This window comes from Nicotiana tomentosiformis, chromosome 1 (genome assembly GCF_000390325.3).
Source record: "Nicotiana tomentosiformis chromosome 1, ASM39032v3, whole genome shotgun sequence".
NCBI lineage: Eukaryota > Viridiplantae > Streptophyta > Magnoliopsida > Solanales > Solanaceae > Nicotiana > Nicotiana tomentosiformis.
The window spans coordinates 75,305,078-75,323,768 of NC_090812.1; the positions used below are offsets into that span (position 1 = coordinate 75,305,078).

Consider the following 18,691-nt stretch of genomic DNA (forward strand, 5'->3'; position numbering starts at 1 on the left):
GGTGCCGATTATTCTTGGAAGACCTTTCCTTTCTACAGGGAAGGCTCTTTGTGATATTGAAGCCGGAGAACTCACTTTCTGGGTAGGTGATGAAAAAGTGGTATTCCATGTGTGCAAGTCCATGCGGCAACCAAATAGCAACGAGGTGTGTTCTTTTGTGGACTTGGTGACTGATGTTATTGTTGATAATACAAGTGCCACAATCAATGCTGGTGATATGTTGGAGGTCGTCTTGCTCAACTTTGATGATGACGAGATGGATGGCTTCATGGAATGTGTGAACTCTTTGCAAGGAATGAGGTCGTACAATTACGCACCCCGAAAATTATCTTTGGATCTTGAAAATAGGAAAACTCCTCCTACAAAGCCTTCCATTGAAGAGCCTCCTGCCTTGGAGTTGAAGCTATTGCCTCAACATCTTCGGTATGAATTTCTTGGACCTTGTTCTACTTTACCGATTATTCTTTCCTCTTGTTTGACTAACATGCAGGTAGATTCTACGTTGGCAGTGCTACAAAAGAGGAAGAAGGCTATTAGGTGGACATTGGCGGATATTTGGGGGATAATCCCCGCATATTGCATGCATAAAATCAACTTAGAGGAAGGCGCCAAACCATCTATTGAACATCAAAGGAAACTCAACGAGGATATGCAAGAAGTTATCAAAAAGGAGATTATCAAGTGGTTGGATGTCGGGGTTGTCTACCCCATTTCTGTTAGTTCTTGGACTTCTCCGATTCAATGTGTCCCAAAGAAGGGGGACATGACTGTGATCACCAATGACAAGAATGATTTGATTCCTACAAGAACGGTGACCGTTGGAGAGTGTGTATGGACTATCGCAAGCTCAACAAAGTCACAAGGAATGATCATTTTCCACTTCCTTTCTTAGACCAAATGCTTGATAGGTTTTCCAGCCGTGCTTTCTATTGCTTTCTTGATGGGTATTCGGGCTACAACCAAATCCTTATTTCTCCAGAGGATCAAGAGAAAACAACCTTTACATGTCCTTATGGTACTTTCTCCTTCAAGAAGATGCCATTTGGTTTGTGTAATGCACCGACGACTTTTCAAAGGTATATGATAGCTATCTTCACAAACATGGTGGAGGACTACCTTGAAGTTTTCATGGATGACTTCTCGATAGTTGGAGATTCTTTTGATGATTGTCTTGCAAATTTAGATAAATTGTTGGCAAGATATGAAGAAACACATTTGATGCTAAATTGGGAGAAGTGTCATTTCATGGTCGAAGAAGGCATTGTCCTTGGCTACAAAATCTCAAAGAATGAAATTGAAGTTGACAAGGAAAATATTGAGGTGATTTCTAAACTTCCACCTCCAACTTCGATGAAAGGTGTGCAGAGTTTCTTAGGCCACGCGGGGTTTTACCGGTGCTTCATCAAAGATTTCTCTAAGGTGGTGAACCCATTGTGCAAGATTCTGTAGAAAGATGCTAAGTTTAACTTCAATGATGATTGCATGAGAGCCTTTGAATTGTTAAAGTTCAAGTTGACAACTACTCCTATCATCACCGCTCCAAATTGGAGTGTCCCTTTTGAACTTATGTGTGATGCTAGTGACGTAACTGTTGGGGATGTTTTGGGGCAATGCATCAACAAGGTTTTTTATCCGGTCTACTATGCTAGTAAGACCATGAATGGTGCCCAAGTGAACTATACCATTACAGAGAAAGAGCTCCTTGCCATTGTTTTTGCAATTGAAAAATTCCGCCCGTACTTGATGAGTGCAAAAGTAATTGTCCACACGGATCATGCAGAACTTCATTGTCTAATGAACCAGAAAGATTCCAAGGATCAGTTGATGATATGGGTGCTTTTGTTGCAAGAGTTTGATATTGACATCCAAGATTGAAAAGGGAGTAAAAATCAAGTGGCGGACTACCTGTCTCGTTTGGAGGAGGAGGGGAGACCGCATGATGGCCTTGAAATCAATGACTCCTTCCTCGATGAGCAACTCTTGGCCATTTCGATGAATGAGGTGTCATGGTTCGTGGATCTAGCAAATTTCCTTGTGTGTGGTATCATTCTGGATGAGTTCTCTTCAAACCAAATGAAGAAGCTCAAACGGGATTGTCAGGATTATTATTGGGATGAATCATACCTTTTTCGGATTTGTACGGATGAGGTGATTAGAAAATATGTACTGGAAGAAGAGAAATGTGAAATTCTTGGGGCCTGTCATTCTTCGCCATATGGCGGTCACCATGGTGGAGCAAGAACGGCGGCCAAAGTGCTAAGTTTCGGTTTCTATTGGCCCACTCTTTATAAGGATGCAAGTGATATAGTGAAAAGATGTGGTGAATGCCAAAGGGCTGGTGGAATCTCAAAGAAAAAGGAAATTCCCCTCACCACCATTTTGGAGATTGATATTTTCGATGTGTGGGGTATTGACTTCATAGGTTCATTTATGAGTTCTTGTGGAAACACCTACATCTTGGTCGCGGTTGATTATGTATCTAAATGGGTTGAGGCTATTTCTCTACCTAACAATGAGGCAAGAAGTGTGGTGGCATTCTTGAAGAAGAATATTTTCACAAGGTTTGGTACTCCCCGTGCTATTATAAGCGATTGGGGAGGGAGGGGGGGTTGTATTTTTGCAACAAGGCTTTCGACACTTTACTTGGCAAGTATGATGTTACTCATAAAGTCACGACTCCATATCATCCATAGGATAGCGGTCAAGTGGAAGTCTCCAGCCGGGAGATAAAGAGTATTTTGTCCAAAACAGTGAATACTAACCGAGCGGATTAGTCCAAGAAGCTTGATGATGCATTATGGGCCTATCGGACGGCTTACAAAACACATATTGTATTGTTGCCATACTGGTTGGTGTTCGGCAAAGCTTGTCATCTTCCGATGGAACCTGAGCACAAAGCCAGGTGGGCTCAAAAGAAGTTGAATCTTGATTGGTATGTAGCCGCTAACTTGAGGGTTGCACATTTGAATGAATTGGATGAATTCCGGTACCATGCTTATGCAAGTTCGTCCTTGTACAAAGAAAAGATGAAATATATTCATGACAAATACATTTGGAACAAAGAGTTCAAGGTGGGCGATCTTGTGTTGTTGTTTAACTCAAGGTTGAGGATGTTTACCAAAAAGCTAAAGTCTAAATGTAGTGGTCCCTTTAAAATTATGGGTGTGATGCCTTTTGATGCATTGGACTTGAAGAACAAAAACAATGAGTTATTCCGAGTCAATGGTCACCGGGTGAAGCACTATTTGGGAAAAGTTGGAGAAGGCCACATCATGGCGGTCATTCATTTCAACTGATGGTATTCTGCGTCATGCCGCGACGTTAAATCAGGCACTTCTTGGAAGACAACTCATGTTTCTTTTTCTTTTCTTTTCTTCTTTTGTAGTTAGGTGTTATTTTTTGTGTGCTAACTTGATTTGAAGTGTGCTATAGGGATGGGTGTGCTTTACATGAATGGTGGACAAAAATCTGGCTAAGTATTACAATATTTACGGACCGCAGTTGAATTGAGCGGACAACACATTTACATTTGCTGCAGCAAAAGTGCTCTATGGCCGCACAATTGTCATGCAGACAACACAAATGGAAGGTGAAAAATGCCAACTATTTGAAGTTGGTCTGTCAGAAAAATGGTCGATATGCGGCCGTAACAGGAAATGTGCGGCCGCAACAAGGGACTTGCGGTCACATACAAAATTCTACGGACCGTAGGCAAAATGATGATTTAAGCTCACTAGGTAACTGAGTGCGGTCCGCAATTGGAATTCTGCGGCCGCACTCGCTCTTTTTTCCCTTAGAAAATCAAGAGTATAAATAGAGGGCTAGGGCTACTGTTACTCTTTCCCTCTTTGAGCAAAATCACAGTAATATTTTGAAGTTTCTTGCTGAGTCTACCTGTGCGTTCATACAACATCTTTGATCAATCTCTCATCACACTCATTCATTTGGTATGTTTCAAAATCTTGTTAATCTTCATCTTTTAATTTATAGATTTTTAATCAATTTTAGGCCATTTGTCAATAGAATTCAATTGTACATACATTTGGGGGTAAATCTGTAGTGGGTTAACTCCTACATGTTCTAGAGAGACCGAGTAAATGTATTCTCATGCTTTGATGATGTTACCATGTCAAAATTTGCACAAAAAATTGCAACCCTAGTTGGAAATTAACTGATTGTTCGTATATTTTGAATTTTGCGGCCGCAACAAAAATTGTGCGGTGCGCAGAAGTTGACTATAGGCCACTTTAGTTAAGGATGAGTCTGCGGTCACAACAAAAATTGTGCGGATCGCAGAATTTCCATTGCGGCCGCAGAACATCTCTTTTACTATCTTCAGAGAGTCTACATTTTGTGACTCAGATGTGCGGCCGCAAGACAAATTGTGCGGACCGCAAAAAATATATTGCGGCCGCACATCATCCAATTCTCTATCATTAAAGAGTTGGCATAATTTTGGTTTTTGATTTGCGGTCGCAAGGAAAAATGTGCGGACCGCACTTCACATCTGCGGCCACAAGAGAGAATTGTGCGGTCCGTAAGGCCTCATCTACGGCCGTAAAGAAAAATGTGCGGACCGCAGATCCTCATTCCGCAAGCATGATTTAACCGTGACCTTCACTGTGTTTTCTAGTGTTTTCTTATACATCACCTATGTTTGATTGAACATTGAATTGCCACTAACACTGCTTCTATTTGATATAGATAATGGTTCAATCAAGAGGCAAAGATGATACTGCTAAAGGGAGGGGTGAACCTTCTAGGGGTCGAGGCAAGAATGCCTTACCCCTCGGCCAACAAAGAACAATCACAAAGAAACCAACAGCCGGGAGAGGGAGAGGTGCAGATCTCTCTAAGACGAGTTCATATGCCCCATCTAGGGACGTATTAGAGGGCGACTCAGCCTCTGTTCAGGAACAACCGACAGTACAGTCCAGGCCGTCAGGGAGATTTCAACTGAGGGACTAGATTGTTTATTGTATTGTCCTTCAAAAGTGCTAGTCAAGCTTCTGAGCCATCTTCTACACCTATCCCTGAGACACCAGATACATCAGTTCAGGACATCCCCGATGATGGCAGAGGGGGAGATACTACAGTTGCCGGCCTTGAAAGGACAAAGAAGAAAGAGGTTTGGGAAGACTAGTTTATCAGCTTGGCTGCCTTCACCAGCTTCCGTCAATGGTGGCCAGTGAGGTCGCTTATACTTGAGTGGAAGTTTCAGTTGAAGGATCCGGAGAAGTATAACCTGGCACTACTGAGACAATTCAAGGAACACAAGGGGTGGATGTGGTTCACCCAGAGTGTGGTGGACGCTAAAGAATATCTTGTCCAGGAATTCTACGCCAATGTGGCGCATATCAAGAAGGGGACAAAGGTAACCAAAGTGCGTAACCTTAAAGTGATATTTGATCAATATACTCTCAACACGTACTTGGGTTTCGAAGATGTCGAGCCGACGGAATACTTAGAGAAGTATGCAATGGGAGATGCAACCCGACCTTGGTTAGCAGAGATTCAAGCAGCTCCTAGGCCACCACCACCATGGATCACAGCATGGGTTCCTATTCATATGAGCACTCTGAGCTTTGAGGCAAAAGGGTGGCAAACCTTTATCTGTAGCAGACTAGACCCGAGCCAGAATGAGACCTATTTCCCGATTCCTCGGGTAGTTCTAGTTGCTTCTATCATGGCCGGGTACCCTATCAATGTGGGTGCCGTGATGTCGGACAACATTTCAGTAATTGCTCAGCAAGATGACTCGTCGTACCCGTATCCCAACACTATTACAGAGTATCTCACAGATGCGAGGGTAGAGCCGAGGGATTTTGATACAAAGGTGAGGGCAAAGAAGCCTTTCTCATGGTACTCAATTATGGATGCAAACAACCCGAAGAGAAAAGGTCAGCCATCTACCACTGCAGGCCAGTTTGATGAGCCAACTGCGGTAGTTGCGGAGGCAGTTGTTGTTTCATCCACTTCGGCCGAGCCTTCCTCTAGTGCCGCAACTATGCCTCCACCATCATCTTTAGTTCCTACTGCAGTTCCTGTCACAGGTTCCACCTTGGCTTTGAAGCCGGTGCCCATGCCTACTGCCCCACTTTCTGTGTTGCGAGTCTCCCAGACATTGGCGAGCCTCAACAACTAGATGCATATGGCCACTGTAAAGCTGTCTGACCTATCTAGTACTGTTGCAGCACAGTCTTCATTTCAAGCACCTCAGATTCCCCCAATAGTTAAGGAGACATTGAAGAAGCTCCTAGAGAACTAGAACACCATCATGGCTACTTTGGTACAACACGGGTCAGTAATCGAAGAGCTGGACAAAGAAGTAAAGAAGATGAGAAAGTCCCAAGCCAGTAAGAAGTCAGTGGACAAGCTCCGGAGGTAGGTGACCAGGCTTGATGCAGCCGAAGATATCCCTTTTGACATGCTGATTGACCCACACCCTTCAGACTCAGTTCCTGCAGCACCATCAGCACTGGTGGCATCAGCTGGCTAGTCTGAGGAGCCAGACTCTGCTGCCGATACTGCCGAGATAGTGCGTCAGATGTTCACCAACCTAGTCACTCCTAGAGTTGAGGACGATGAGATACAATTGGATGAGACTGAGGGAAGTGACATTGTTGTGGACACAGAGATGTCCAAGGAGCCATAGGGAGTTTTCTTCACTCTTGCCCCTCTTTTACTCTTATTTTGTTAAGCATTGGGGACAATGCTTATTTTTATTTGGGGGGGAGGGGGTGGAGTTTATTTTGATGATATTTCTGAGACAATTGGCCTGTAATAACTTGATATTATTTTCTTTCTCTTTCTCATTCTGTATATATTCTCTCTTTTTCTCTCATTATGTATATTCAATAGTTTTTGTTTAATTAGCTTTTTTATTTTTGTTCCATTATTAGTTCGTAGTTTGAATTATAAGCTTCTTTGTTTGTTTTAGTAGCTTCTTTTTATGTTTTAGTAGATAATAAGCCTTTAATTTTCTTAATGCCACGGTTCTTTCCAAAGGTAGTTTGGGTAACTCGTCCCAACGATGGATGGCGTGACAACCTTCTTAAGGGAATGAGTCTATTTTTTTGTGTGTTTAGATAATAATAGTAGTAGTAATAAAAAAAAAGGACCTAATTGAGTCAGGCTCGAAGAGTCAAACATGTTTAATTTGGTACCAACACACTTAACTACGTGCTTGTGGTTGGAAACAAGGGTTTTGAAAGAAATAACTCTAGTTAGTGACTTTGTGACTCTTGTGCTGACTTTTGCAACTATCGAGTGGTTTAATTGAACCGTAGTGATTTTCAATATTGAATATGGCTGTTGTAGGCCTCGACTCTATCCTTTTTAACAATCCAGTTGTGTGAGGGATGAGATACTTTGTTGCTAGTTCAATTACCCATGCGAAAGGTCTAGAACTTACCCCGAATGTGTTTTAAGGCAAAATCCTAAGTTTTGCTTGGCTTGACGAAAGGTGTAACCACTCAACCATATTGTATCCAGCCCTAATCCAAAAGCCTTCATTACATCCCAAAAGAAGTCCTATTTGATTTCAAGTCGAGTGAACTTACATTAGTGGCGATTTACATGAGGGGCAAGTCTACAGTACTTGAAGCCGTACTTGAGACATTCTCTTGAGAGAGATGTGTGAACCTTTCATAAATCTTTGGATTAAGTGCTAAAATTCTTAAGTGAGCCAGGCAACCGGAAAGTAGAGGAGGAAGAGTTTGGAGTCCACAAGGACCTACATGATAGAAAAAGAGTCCATGATGTGTAAAGTCAACTTTTGATGCTCAAATGTCACTTTATAACTATATATGCATAAATGTTTAACTTGTCACCTTGTTGATAATACCTAAGTAGTGTGGGTAATTGTTGGTCCCAACTGATGTGTGGACGGCTCACCTTTGACTCACTGAAATGACCCTTAACTTTTAGAGGTGGGAACTAAATTGTTTGCTTGAGGACAAGCAAAGATTTAAGTTTGGGGGAGTTGATAAGTGTGAATTTTGACTACTTATTAGCGCCTTTTAACTTTTGTTTTAGTGTAAAAGCATTGAATTGTGTTCCCGAAACTAATAAAATTGTGCAAATTTGCAGGAATGCTAAAAGTTAGGCTCCCGAGATGAAATCCAACTAAAAAGGGAGCAGTCTAAGCACAAGATATTAAAAGGCACAGAAGCACAAAATGTGCGGTCCGCAAAAGAAATTATACGGCCGCAGAAGCAATTGCGGACCACAGAATTTCATCTGCGGCCGCAAACAAAGAAGGAACATTTAGCAGGCATTTTTGCAAATTGCGGACCGTACATGAATTGTATGACCGCAAAAGATGGGCTAGGAGTCAAGATCAGAGAGTATGCAAATTACCAAGTCTATAACCTCGGTGAATTGCGGATCGCACAAGAATTGTGCGGCCGCAGAACTCCAGCTCCTACCAGATGAAGAAATCTGTGGACCGCACATGGAATTGTGCAGCCGCAGAACCTCACGAGGGGTATTTTTGTCCGAGATTTTCAGCCTTGTATAAATAGACGAGTTTCACAAAATTAGGTCATGTTTTGAACCTCTGAAATTACTGTAGCCATTTTTCTTTGCCATTTTTGGAAGTTTACTTTGCTTTGGTGTATTTTACAATAGATTTAATCATTTTTAAGCTTTTATTATGAGTTTAATTAGTCTTTCTTCCCTATTTTCTTCAAACTCAAGTATGAGTAGCTAGATTTTTACTAGGGTTGTGACCCAACCCTAGTGTGTAAACCTTATGGGTATCTAATTTAGTGTTTGTTTATGATTGAGTGTTTATTATTTAGCTTAGTTCATGCTTTAATTGTGGAATTAATTATTGCAAATATTAATTCATGCCTATTTGACTTAGTTTCTACTTGAGAAAGAGAGACCTAGTCTAGGATAACTTAGCTAACAAGGAATTGGGTCAATCAAGAGATTGATTAACCCAATTAAAGGATTCAATCTAGAGATAGTAATAACCTGACTTGAGCTTTTATTAACTGTTTTATGGGATACCCATCTGGTCTTAAGAAAGCCAAATTGGGCAAAACCAGTCTCTGACCGAGAGGTATTGAGTGGGTAATTTAGAATTGATAGTTATAATACACCCCAATCAATAAAACAAGTATTAAAATCTTTATTCCATCATGCAAACACATAGGTAATGGTCACATCCCTAGGCTTTTTATCAATTTAAAAAAAAACTCAAAAATAATTATCTCTAGTCTTCTTTTTTTATTTTGCAATCTTTAGAGTAAAATTAGAAATAGAAAACAAATCTTCGCGTGGAAGTGCAATCTAGATAATTCAATCAATCACATTGAAATATATACCCCTAACTCCCATCTTAGCTCCATGTGGATTCGACCTCGACTCTTAGTTGGGTTTCTATTATTGCAAACGACCGTTTCATACCTCTTTTGAGGTGTGCATTTGGACGCGATCAATATTCATGTACTAATAATATGGCGGAAACAAGGGCTATTCTGTAGGCTTAATTTGGTATATTGACAATGGATATAAACATGTCAAAATTGAATTTAACTCTCTAATTCTAATCAATACAATAAATAATCTGGCTGGAATACCTTGGCAGATTGCCCATTTAATTGAACATATCAGAGAGATGAGGCAGGAAGACCACATTAAGTTCTCTCACAGCTACAGGGGAGCCAATTGCACTGCCAACTTGCTAGCTAATTAGAGTTTACATAGTAAATATTCTACTTTCTTCATGGAAGCTGACACCTTACCTATGAAGGTGAGAGCTGCTCTGAAGAATGACATAAACCAGCTGGTCAACTTCTGAATTAGGACTACCACAAAGTCATTCGATGCTTAGCCTTCCCAATTTTGGTTGTCCTATTGAGAAAGAGTTTTTTGTCCTTCACAAGCTTTTAATTTGGAGCTTTAGCTATGCGTTTCCCTATTTTGTGCTCCACTGCTTTTAACTGAGGGTTAATTAGCTTAGTTTTATCAACCCTTCTTGTATCGAATCTTCCTTTTTCGTGGTTTTAATATACATGCTCATGCCTAACCTCTCACCACAATGGTGATATTAAGAGGAAAAAAATGTCTTCATTATATACATCTTCCTTGGTATTTTTTTTATATGTTTGGGTGTCCTCGAAAGGACCATCTTTCTTAGAGCTTGTTTGGATGGTTGTTACCTATCGTTTTATAATGTATTGTATTGTATTATTTTATGAATATAATATTTGGATAGATTATATTATTTGCTATTGTTAAATAATATTTTACTGTTTGGTTTGACTGTATCGTACTGTACTGTAATTGATAAGTTTACTAAAATACCCTCAATTTATTAAATATTAAACTTATCAAGAATTACATATAAAAATAATTTAAGAAAACTCACTTTTACTAATTTATCACCAAATATGTCTTACAAATAGATTAAGCAATTAAATTCATGCAAATTCTATCAAAACTAGTGGAACAAAATTAGCAATTTTACATTGGAGTTGGATTCTGAAAAGAAAAAAAAAAGGACGAAGACAAAATAGTTTATAGGTGGGAGATTTGGAGTTAAATAAAAAAAGGTAAAGGGTAAAATAGAATTATGGAGTAAGAAGTTAGGGTATAATTGGAAAGAAAAAATAGAAAACAATTCCACCATACCAAATCGGTTGTTTCAAAAAATGGGACTTTTCATTGTTGCGGAACAATAGATTTAACAATACAATATAATCAATTTTTTTGAAACAATCAAAACAAAAATTATTTTGGGATAACAATACAATACGATACAATGGGTAATAACCATCCAAACAAGTTGTTAGTATAACATGTAATAGTCATAATGGATTAGTACTTAAATGAATCCTCGTCTCTTGAGGGGTTAATTTCCCGGATGATCATTTAATTTTTATTTTATTGCAATAAAATTGTTGAACTATTTTTAATAATGAAAATGTCATTCGATGTTTATCTAATTAACACAAAAGTCACTAAACTATTTTATGTAATAAAAAAATTGCTCCACGTTGCCCAGATATATCACGGATAATCAATAAGAAGAAACAGATGAGACAAGGCGACAATTATTATTTTTTTTGGTTACTAAGTAGGCGTTTGGATATAAAAATTATAATTTTTGAAAAAAAATAATATTTGAAGTTAAGTTGAAAAATGGTATTTAGAATTTGAAATTATGTTTGAAAAGAATATCTAATTATTTTTTTTTATGGACAAAACGGGTCCTAAATAGTATAGCGACTTCTTGGGATACAATTTTTCGTTAAAAGAAATAATTTAGCAAGTTTGATATGAAAAGTAAAATTTGAATAACCATCCTCAAAATTATCTCGTCATTTGAGTGACTTTGTAAATAGTGAAACCAAAAGCGCACATTTGATAGTCGAAGGAACACATTTGAGATTTGAAGAAAGAAATCCAACGAATGTCAAATGTAAAGCAACACACATAAAAACCAGACCCAATTTAAAACAAGAGTAAAGTAAACAAGGCGGCTAGTGAATTTTTATTGTTACGAGGACTAAAAATTGAATATGCTTATAAATATGGACGCAAAGTTATATTTTGTTCTCGTGAATAAATTTAGTAGGCATTTGGACATAAAAAATATAATTTAAAAAAAAAATAGTTTTTGAAGTTAAGTTGAAAAATAATATTTGAAATTTGAAATTATGTTTGGATATGCATTTCACTTGAAAAAAATGTTGCAGTTTTGTGAGTTGAAAAAGAGAATTTTCTGAAAATTTTGAAAAAGTGGTAAAAACTACTTTTTGATTTTTGAAAAACTCATTTTTAAAAAATTTTCAAAAACTTGCAAAATTTCATGGACTAATACATTTTTGGAAAATAAATTTGAATTTTTATTTTTATTTTTATGGACAAACGGGACCTTAATACAAGGAGTGTTTACTTGAATTTCTGGGTCAATTGATTTTTTGATTTTTTACAAACCTGTTTTTAGTTTTATGATCCTACTTTTTTTTTACACATGTGATATTTACTTTTATACGTAAAAACACGTAAGAGATCTAAAAGGTTATTTTCTTAAATTTAAAATTGTAAAAGGGCCTGATGTGAAAATAACACTGAATTTCCCAAGTTATAACTACAGTCATTCGCGTCGCCTACTTGAAGTAAAAATGGGATGGTCGATAAACAGAGTGATACTCCAATAAAGAAGCACCTCAACAAACACAACTATAGCAATTATGAAATTGTAGCTAACTGGTATGAAAACGCAAGCTAATTTAAGTTGGTAAAACTTTTTTCTTAACAGTCTGCTATTCTGCATGTCTCAAGTACATCAGTTTGTAAATACTAAGATAGTGCAAGTGGTTTGTTTTTCTTTTTTCTTTTTTGAGTCCATATAATGACATTGTGTAGTCTGACTATGCTTATATACAAAATCAACCAAAATAGAGCCTATATAGCACAGCTCGAAATACAAAATTAACAGGAACCAACAAACTAGGACTGAGCGGAAATGATTCAAAAGAATATACATACTAAAATAACCTGTATAACTCTTCATCCCAAATATAAAGGGTAATCATCTCCCTCTAGGTTTCTGTTCATCATCACCCATCCCATCCTTGGCAGCTAATTGAACTCTATTTGTTGGTAGTAAACGTGGATTTAGAGGATCTTTTTCTTGGACTGATCGAGGTTCCTGTAAGGGAAAAACAGATTCAATTAGAAAACAAACTAAAAGGAAAATAAGGAGTTCATTACACCACATTAGCCTCCGTAAACATGCAAAAATAAGTCAAGACCAAGCTGCTAAGAAATTGAACCTGACATTTCCTTTTCAGTGAAGAAAAAAGAGATAGAGAACGAGATGACTCCTTATAGTGTACCTCTAATCACTCATCAGGTATTAACTTGTATGCTATATTCGAGGTAAAGAGAGATGATTCATACCAGAGAAACATGAAACATCATTTTTTTTTCCCGACAACATCATTCACCAAGTGCAGATACACACACTATAAGAAAAGTCTAATTTCTACATGGATCAATTTTTATTGTGCCTGGTGGTAATGTTACGAGGTTCATGAGTCCTGCTTAGAAGACTTCTCTACAACCTATTCCACCTTCTTCTCAATATTGTCCACCCTGCAAAGCATTTTATTATGAGTGCGTGCAACATTTTTAACAGTGCTATCAATATTGTTCAAGATTCTATTTTGAGAAATAAAATTTTCGGACTGCCAATTCATTGTTGCTTCAATGTCACTCGATGGTGGTATCAATGTTGTTCAAGATTCTATTTTGAGAAATAAAATTTTCGGACTGCCAATTCATTGTTGCTTCAATGTCACTCGATGGTGGTATCAATGTTGTTCAAGATTCTATTTTGAGAAATAAAATTTTCGGACTGCCAATTCATTGTTGCTTCAATGTCACTCGATGGTGGTTTTTCTCCTGAGGACAAAACAACATTCTTTTTGGGGATCTTGGGGGCATGATCTGCACCATCTTTACTGAAGTGTTCAAGAGGTGAAAAATTATGGGTATAGCCGGTGCTAACGAGGCTATACATTAGTATTTCAGGATTTTTGGGCAAAGGGGTTGCCTCGTCATCTTCCCAACTAGGGGTGGTGATAAGCCTGAAATCTTTTTCTGGCAGTTTTGGCCATTCCTGAGGGTTATAGCTGACAAGAAACGAATTTGCTATTGGTGTTGTGGTACAGGGCCATACTAACTTAAGTAAAGAGGCATACTGATATGTAGTTGCACCCACCACTCTAATTCTAACTGACTGGAAAAGGGTAGAAGCATACCACCAAACCAAACTGATTTTCATTACTCTACTTCATTGATTGCAAACAGTAAAAGGGAAGAAAGCCAATTTCAGCAATTAGAAGGTCTGGATAAATAAGTTGTACTGCCGTTTATCATGTGCTATGGTTCACAGACAGTTACATGACCTATATTATGCTTTGAGAAGAAGATTGAGCTCATGCTAATTGATATGAGCGAATGAACATTATATGCCAAGCAAAAATCAATTTTCAACTTTTCAATATAGTAAAGACTTGTAACTGAAAAAATAGGGAAAAACATTTTTCGGTCAATCAAAAGTCATTGTATGAGATGGCTTACTGAACGGAAAGGAAATTCATCAGCCTCAAGCATATGTACTATTTGTCCCATCTTTGGCCGCTTGTTGGCATCCATATCTATGCAGCGAAGGCAGACCAACAGAACCCGCTTTAAGGATCTAGGAGGAGGATGGACCTCAATTAATGGGTCGACCAATTCTTCACCACGCCGATTTGAAACCATTCCTTTAAACCAATCAACCAAGTTCATCTGCAATTTTGTATAATGATGTCAAGATAATGGCAAAAGATCTTTCAGGATTTAGCTGATTCAACCTCCCAAGAAAAGGTCCTTTCCTTTCTATGCTTATTTTCTTTTTTCTCCTTTTATATTTTTATTTTTTATATCTTTTATGGCTGTGGTTGCAGAAATGACAAGGGCAAACTTGTTCTTACCTCCCCAGGGGGTCTTGAATAGTCAACAGGACTTCTTCCTGTAATAATCTCCATGAGCATAACACCGAAACTATACACATCGCTCCCCTCATTAAGCATACCAGTACTGGCATAGTCAGGAGAAACATATCTGCAGCGATAATCATCATCAATAATTAGCAATTTAGCACAAAGCATCTACTTAGTAATAGTTGATAAAGTTTGGAATGATTAGAGAAAGGACACACCCAAAAGTCCCCATAACACGGGTAGTCACATAGCTTTTCTCAGATCCTAGTAGCTTGGCAAGTCCAAAATCTGATACTTTTGGATTCCACCTCCTATCCAACAGAATGTTACTTGATTTAACATCACGATGCACAACTTTGGGTTCCAAACCTTCGTGCAAGTAGGCAAGTCTGTCACAAAAAAAAATAAAAAAAAAATGAAAACTTAGTGATGACAAATGAGATGGGACAAATAAATCAGGCCATGCAATAAAGATATGCATCTCTTTTCTTTTGTTGCACACAAAAAAAAATTAGCCCATAGATTCCAAAATCAGGGTAGAACGTCCAACACCAAATTGTCGAAGCATGAATATGTGCACTTAAATTGCTATTTAGTCACACGTCATACTTCAGTCACAAATGTTGTAAAGGTTATGTATGAAGGAGTTGTTAGGAGATACAAAGGAGCTTCCTATAACCATGGGTTTACACTAGCAATCAGCATTGAGCCCGCATTGGTCAGCCAAGCTTCCGATGTTAACTACAATATACATGATGAGGTCTCATGATGTATACGTTTTGTATACGATATTGTGTTAATTGATAAAACCAATAAAACTGTCAACCAAAAGCTTGAACTATGAAAAAGCACTCTAGAGAGCAAGAATTTAGGATAATAAGTCGAAGTAAGACCCAGTATAAGCACTGCAAGTTTACTAGCACAAGAAGAGTGAAATTGAAGTGAGTCAAACGATTCAAATATGTAGACTTGATATTCCAGGAGAATGATTTTATAAATGAAGATGTTACATATAAAATCAGATTAGGATAGCTAATACGGGAAAATACTACCACAATGTTATGCGATAGAAAGATATCTATCAAAGTGAAAGGCAAGTTCTATGCAATGGTAAGACACGCTAAGATCCAACATATCCACAAGATATGTTGTAGAAATGCGCATGAAAATGATGCCATATAAGATTAGAAACGATCACATTCAGAAGGTGCAAGTAGCATGCATGAAGGATAAAATGGGAGAAGGTCGCTTAAGAAGCTAAATTTTAAAATATTGGATTGCTACAGGTCTACATAGAGCCACATAATGTGGATTCATATGGTCAACCCTACTAGTTGGGGATTATGGCATGGTTATTGATGTTGTATGCCATACTTTTAAATCCATTTTTGTCAAGAGTGGTAATGTCCTAATGTGACATATTTATGATCATAAATGACCATGTTCGACCAGCTATAACAAAAAATGCTGATATGTAAAATATAATCTTTCAATCAACTATACTTTCTTATACTTGCATGATTGTGCAACTAGGCTTTGAACAAAGAGTAGATTGCCTTGGTAATTTCCAAAGAAAATGCACATAAAAGTACATGATTTATGTTAATAGCAATATCAGTTCGCTACTGACAAGGATTAAGATACATAATCATGTAGTGGAAAACAAAATGTAGAAGCCTCACCCTCGAGCAGTTCCAGTCGCAATTTTCATCCTAATCTCCCAGGTTAGAGGACTAACAGGCCCTACATCACCATGTAGCCATTGCTCCAAATTGCCATTGTCAACGTACTCATAGACTAGTATCCTGTATATGCAGTAAATGATTTAGCAGTTACATTTGAAGACAGAGACAGGAATTTTACACATGTTTGTGAATATTAACCGTAATGAATTACCTATGAGCACCTTCTGAACAATAACCAAGAAGACCCGCAAGGTTTTTGTGTCTCACTTTGCCAATGGCCTCAACTTCCACCCTAAACTCCTTCTCGGCCTGACCCCTATAGATAAGCAAGTCACAGAGAATGAACAAAATTGGTCAAAAGTTTCAAAGATAATAAAAAAAGACTGCAGAAACCTTGAATGTTGAACCCCTCATTCAAATTCGCAGAAAATTGAAGTAATAAAGAAAAATCTGTCCAATTTGATTCAATTTTTTGTTATTACAGTAATTTATTTTTGGCCAAGGAAGTTATTTCATAGTATAGTTTTTCGGGTAAGGCAATAACTTGAGATCATAACAGTGAGCAAAGCTACTCAATTTCCCGTTGCACAGTTGTCAACCATCATTACTGCTATTAAAGGTTGGCCTAAATGGAAGTACAAATCATTCCTAGCTAGAATAAGCAATCATATGCCAAGATTTCAGCAAAGAACATAATTTGGTCAGGTAAAGGACATAAGAATGATAACAAAAAAACAAAACAAAAGGAAAAGTAAAAACGAAGACAATTAATTAAAGTATAAAAAATAACAAAAAGAATGAGGAAAAAGAAAAAGAGATGAAAATAGTTAACGGATAAAAAGAACAAAAAGGAATAAAAGACAAAAGTAACGTTTACTTTCTTTTCCTGTGGAGTAACAAAATAATGTACTTTGACCCGAAAAAGAAAAACAAATCACATAAGTCCAGATCTAAGAAGATTGGATTCTCTTCCCAAGAAAACTAAGCAAGAAAACAAACAAGATGTAGACACTACACCAGCTGATCAACTCAAGCAAACAACCAGATCACTTGACAGGTAAGAAAAGATTTATAAAAAAATCCAATAGAGGATAAATTAACAAACAGAGATAAATTCAAACAGAAAAAATTGCATACCTAAACGCTTATGAAAATTTAAGTTCTATCACCATGAAGTATATTTATATAATCAGGTCATTAACATATTATTCTAAATAACTATTTAATAATATTGATTGGTAATCTAAAATAAATGTTAGTAATAACATGCTACAGGTTAAGTTATCAGTAAAATATAGCTTAAATCCTTAAATAAATCATGCAAAAACATGTAAAATTAAATAAAGACCCACTTGTTGTTATGAAGCTTCTTGACAGCTACTACTGAGCCATCTTGCAAAACACCACGAAATACGATGCCGTATCCGCCTTCACCGATCACATTCTGGGCACAAAATACACTAGTGGCCATCTCCAGTTCTTTCAAACTGTACCACCGGCCCCACCCAATATTCGACGACTCCGTAGAACCAGAGATCGCCGACGACGATGCATCACTCCGGCTCGTACTCGACTCATTACTCCCTGAACTTCCTTTTATACCCCCCGACTCAACTTCGATCACTTCCGGAGTTTCTTTTCTTAGAATCGCGATTGTCTCGTTCTCCTTTTCAGCGAACCGATTCACTTTACCAATCTCGTTGAGATCGGACATTTTGTTTTCGCGAATCACTTCGGATACTAAAGGTAATAACCCAGAGCTGGACTTAACGCTGTTAAGACGTCGTTTTGAGGTTCGATTTAGCCGGAGGAATAGGAAGATGAGAACGAATATGATAACCATAATGACGACGGTGGCGGCGATCACGATGTAGAGTTGAAGACCTAGAATGGGAGTTTTTGAAGTAAAAAAGCTAGATGAAGAGCTCCCCGAGCTGGAATTCTCGCCGGAAACCGCCATTATTTCCGGCAACAACAAAGTAAGAGAAAAATCCTACAGGGATTAATATGGCATTGGCATTTTAGAGAGAGAAAGTGAAGAGATGAGAGAGACTAATGGGAGTGTAATTTGGAAAAGAGAAGCATTGACGAGGTTTTTGCTGATAGGAGCTGGAGAGTGGGGGGAATAGAGACAGCGCTTTCAACAAACAACGTATACACTCTTTTTTAAGGAAAGGCCATTTGTGTGAGGAGTGGGGACAACAAAGGGGAAATAGAGGGGGAGAGAGAGAGAGAGAAAGACCGTTTAAGCATATGAAATGACGTTTTTGTCCTTCTCCATTACATGGATTTTTTTCATCTTATATCATTATCCATTTCACTGATTTGCATAATGGGGCCAAGGAGTTGATCTTTTTCATTCTTTCTCATGTCAAAAAGTTTGGGAGCGGATCATGTCGTGCCTTTCGGATTTAACTAAAGAATTGTTACAGTGTTAAAGCAAGTGATTCTGTTTTTGTGCATTAATACTGTTAAGAATTTTCACACTATCGTATT

The 18,691-nt window shown here is 37.8% G+C and overlaps 1 protein-coding gene across 1 annotated transcript; it reads right to left on the reverse strand.

Annotated features, from left to right (window-relative positions):
• Nucleotides 1-12,247: 12,247 nt before the first annotated feature.
• Nucleotides 12,248-18,374, reverse strand: LOC104100441 (probable receptor-like serine/threonine-protein kinase At4g34500). The gene is made up of 7 exons (XM_009607667.4): nucleotides 17,548-18,374; nucleotides 16,407-16,511; nucleotides 16,193-16,315; nucleotides 14,729-14,899; nucleotides 14,502-14,631; nucleotides 14,107-14,316; nucleotides 12,248-12,670 (listed from the first exon to the last, which is right to left on the reverse strand). The coding sequence occupies exons 1-7, from the start codon at nucleotides 18,153-18,155 to the stop codon at nucleotides 12,551-12,553; spliced, it is 1,467 nt and encodes a 488-aa protein (XP_009605962.1). The 5' UTR covers nucleotides 18,156-18,374; the 3' UTR covers nucleotides 12,248-12,550.
• Between the last annotated feature and the right edge of the window lie 317 nt (nucleotides 18,375-18,691).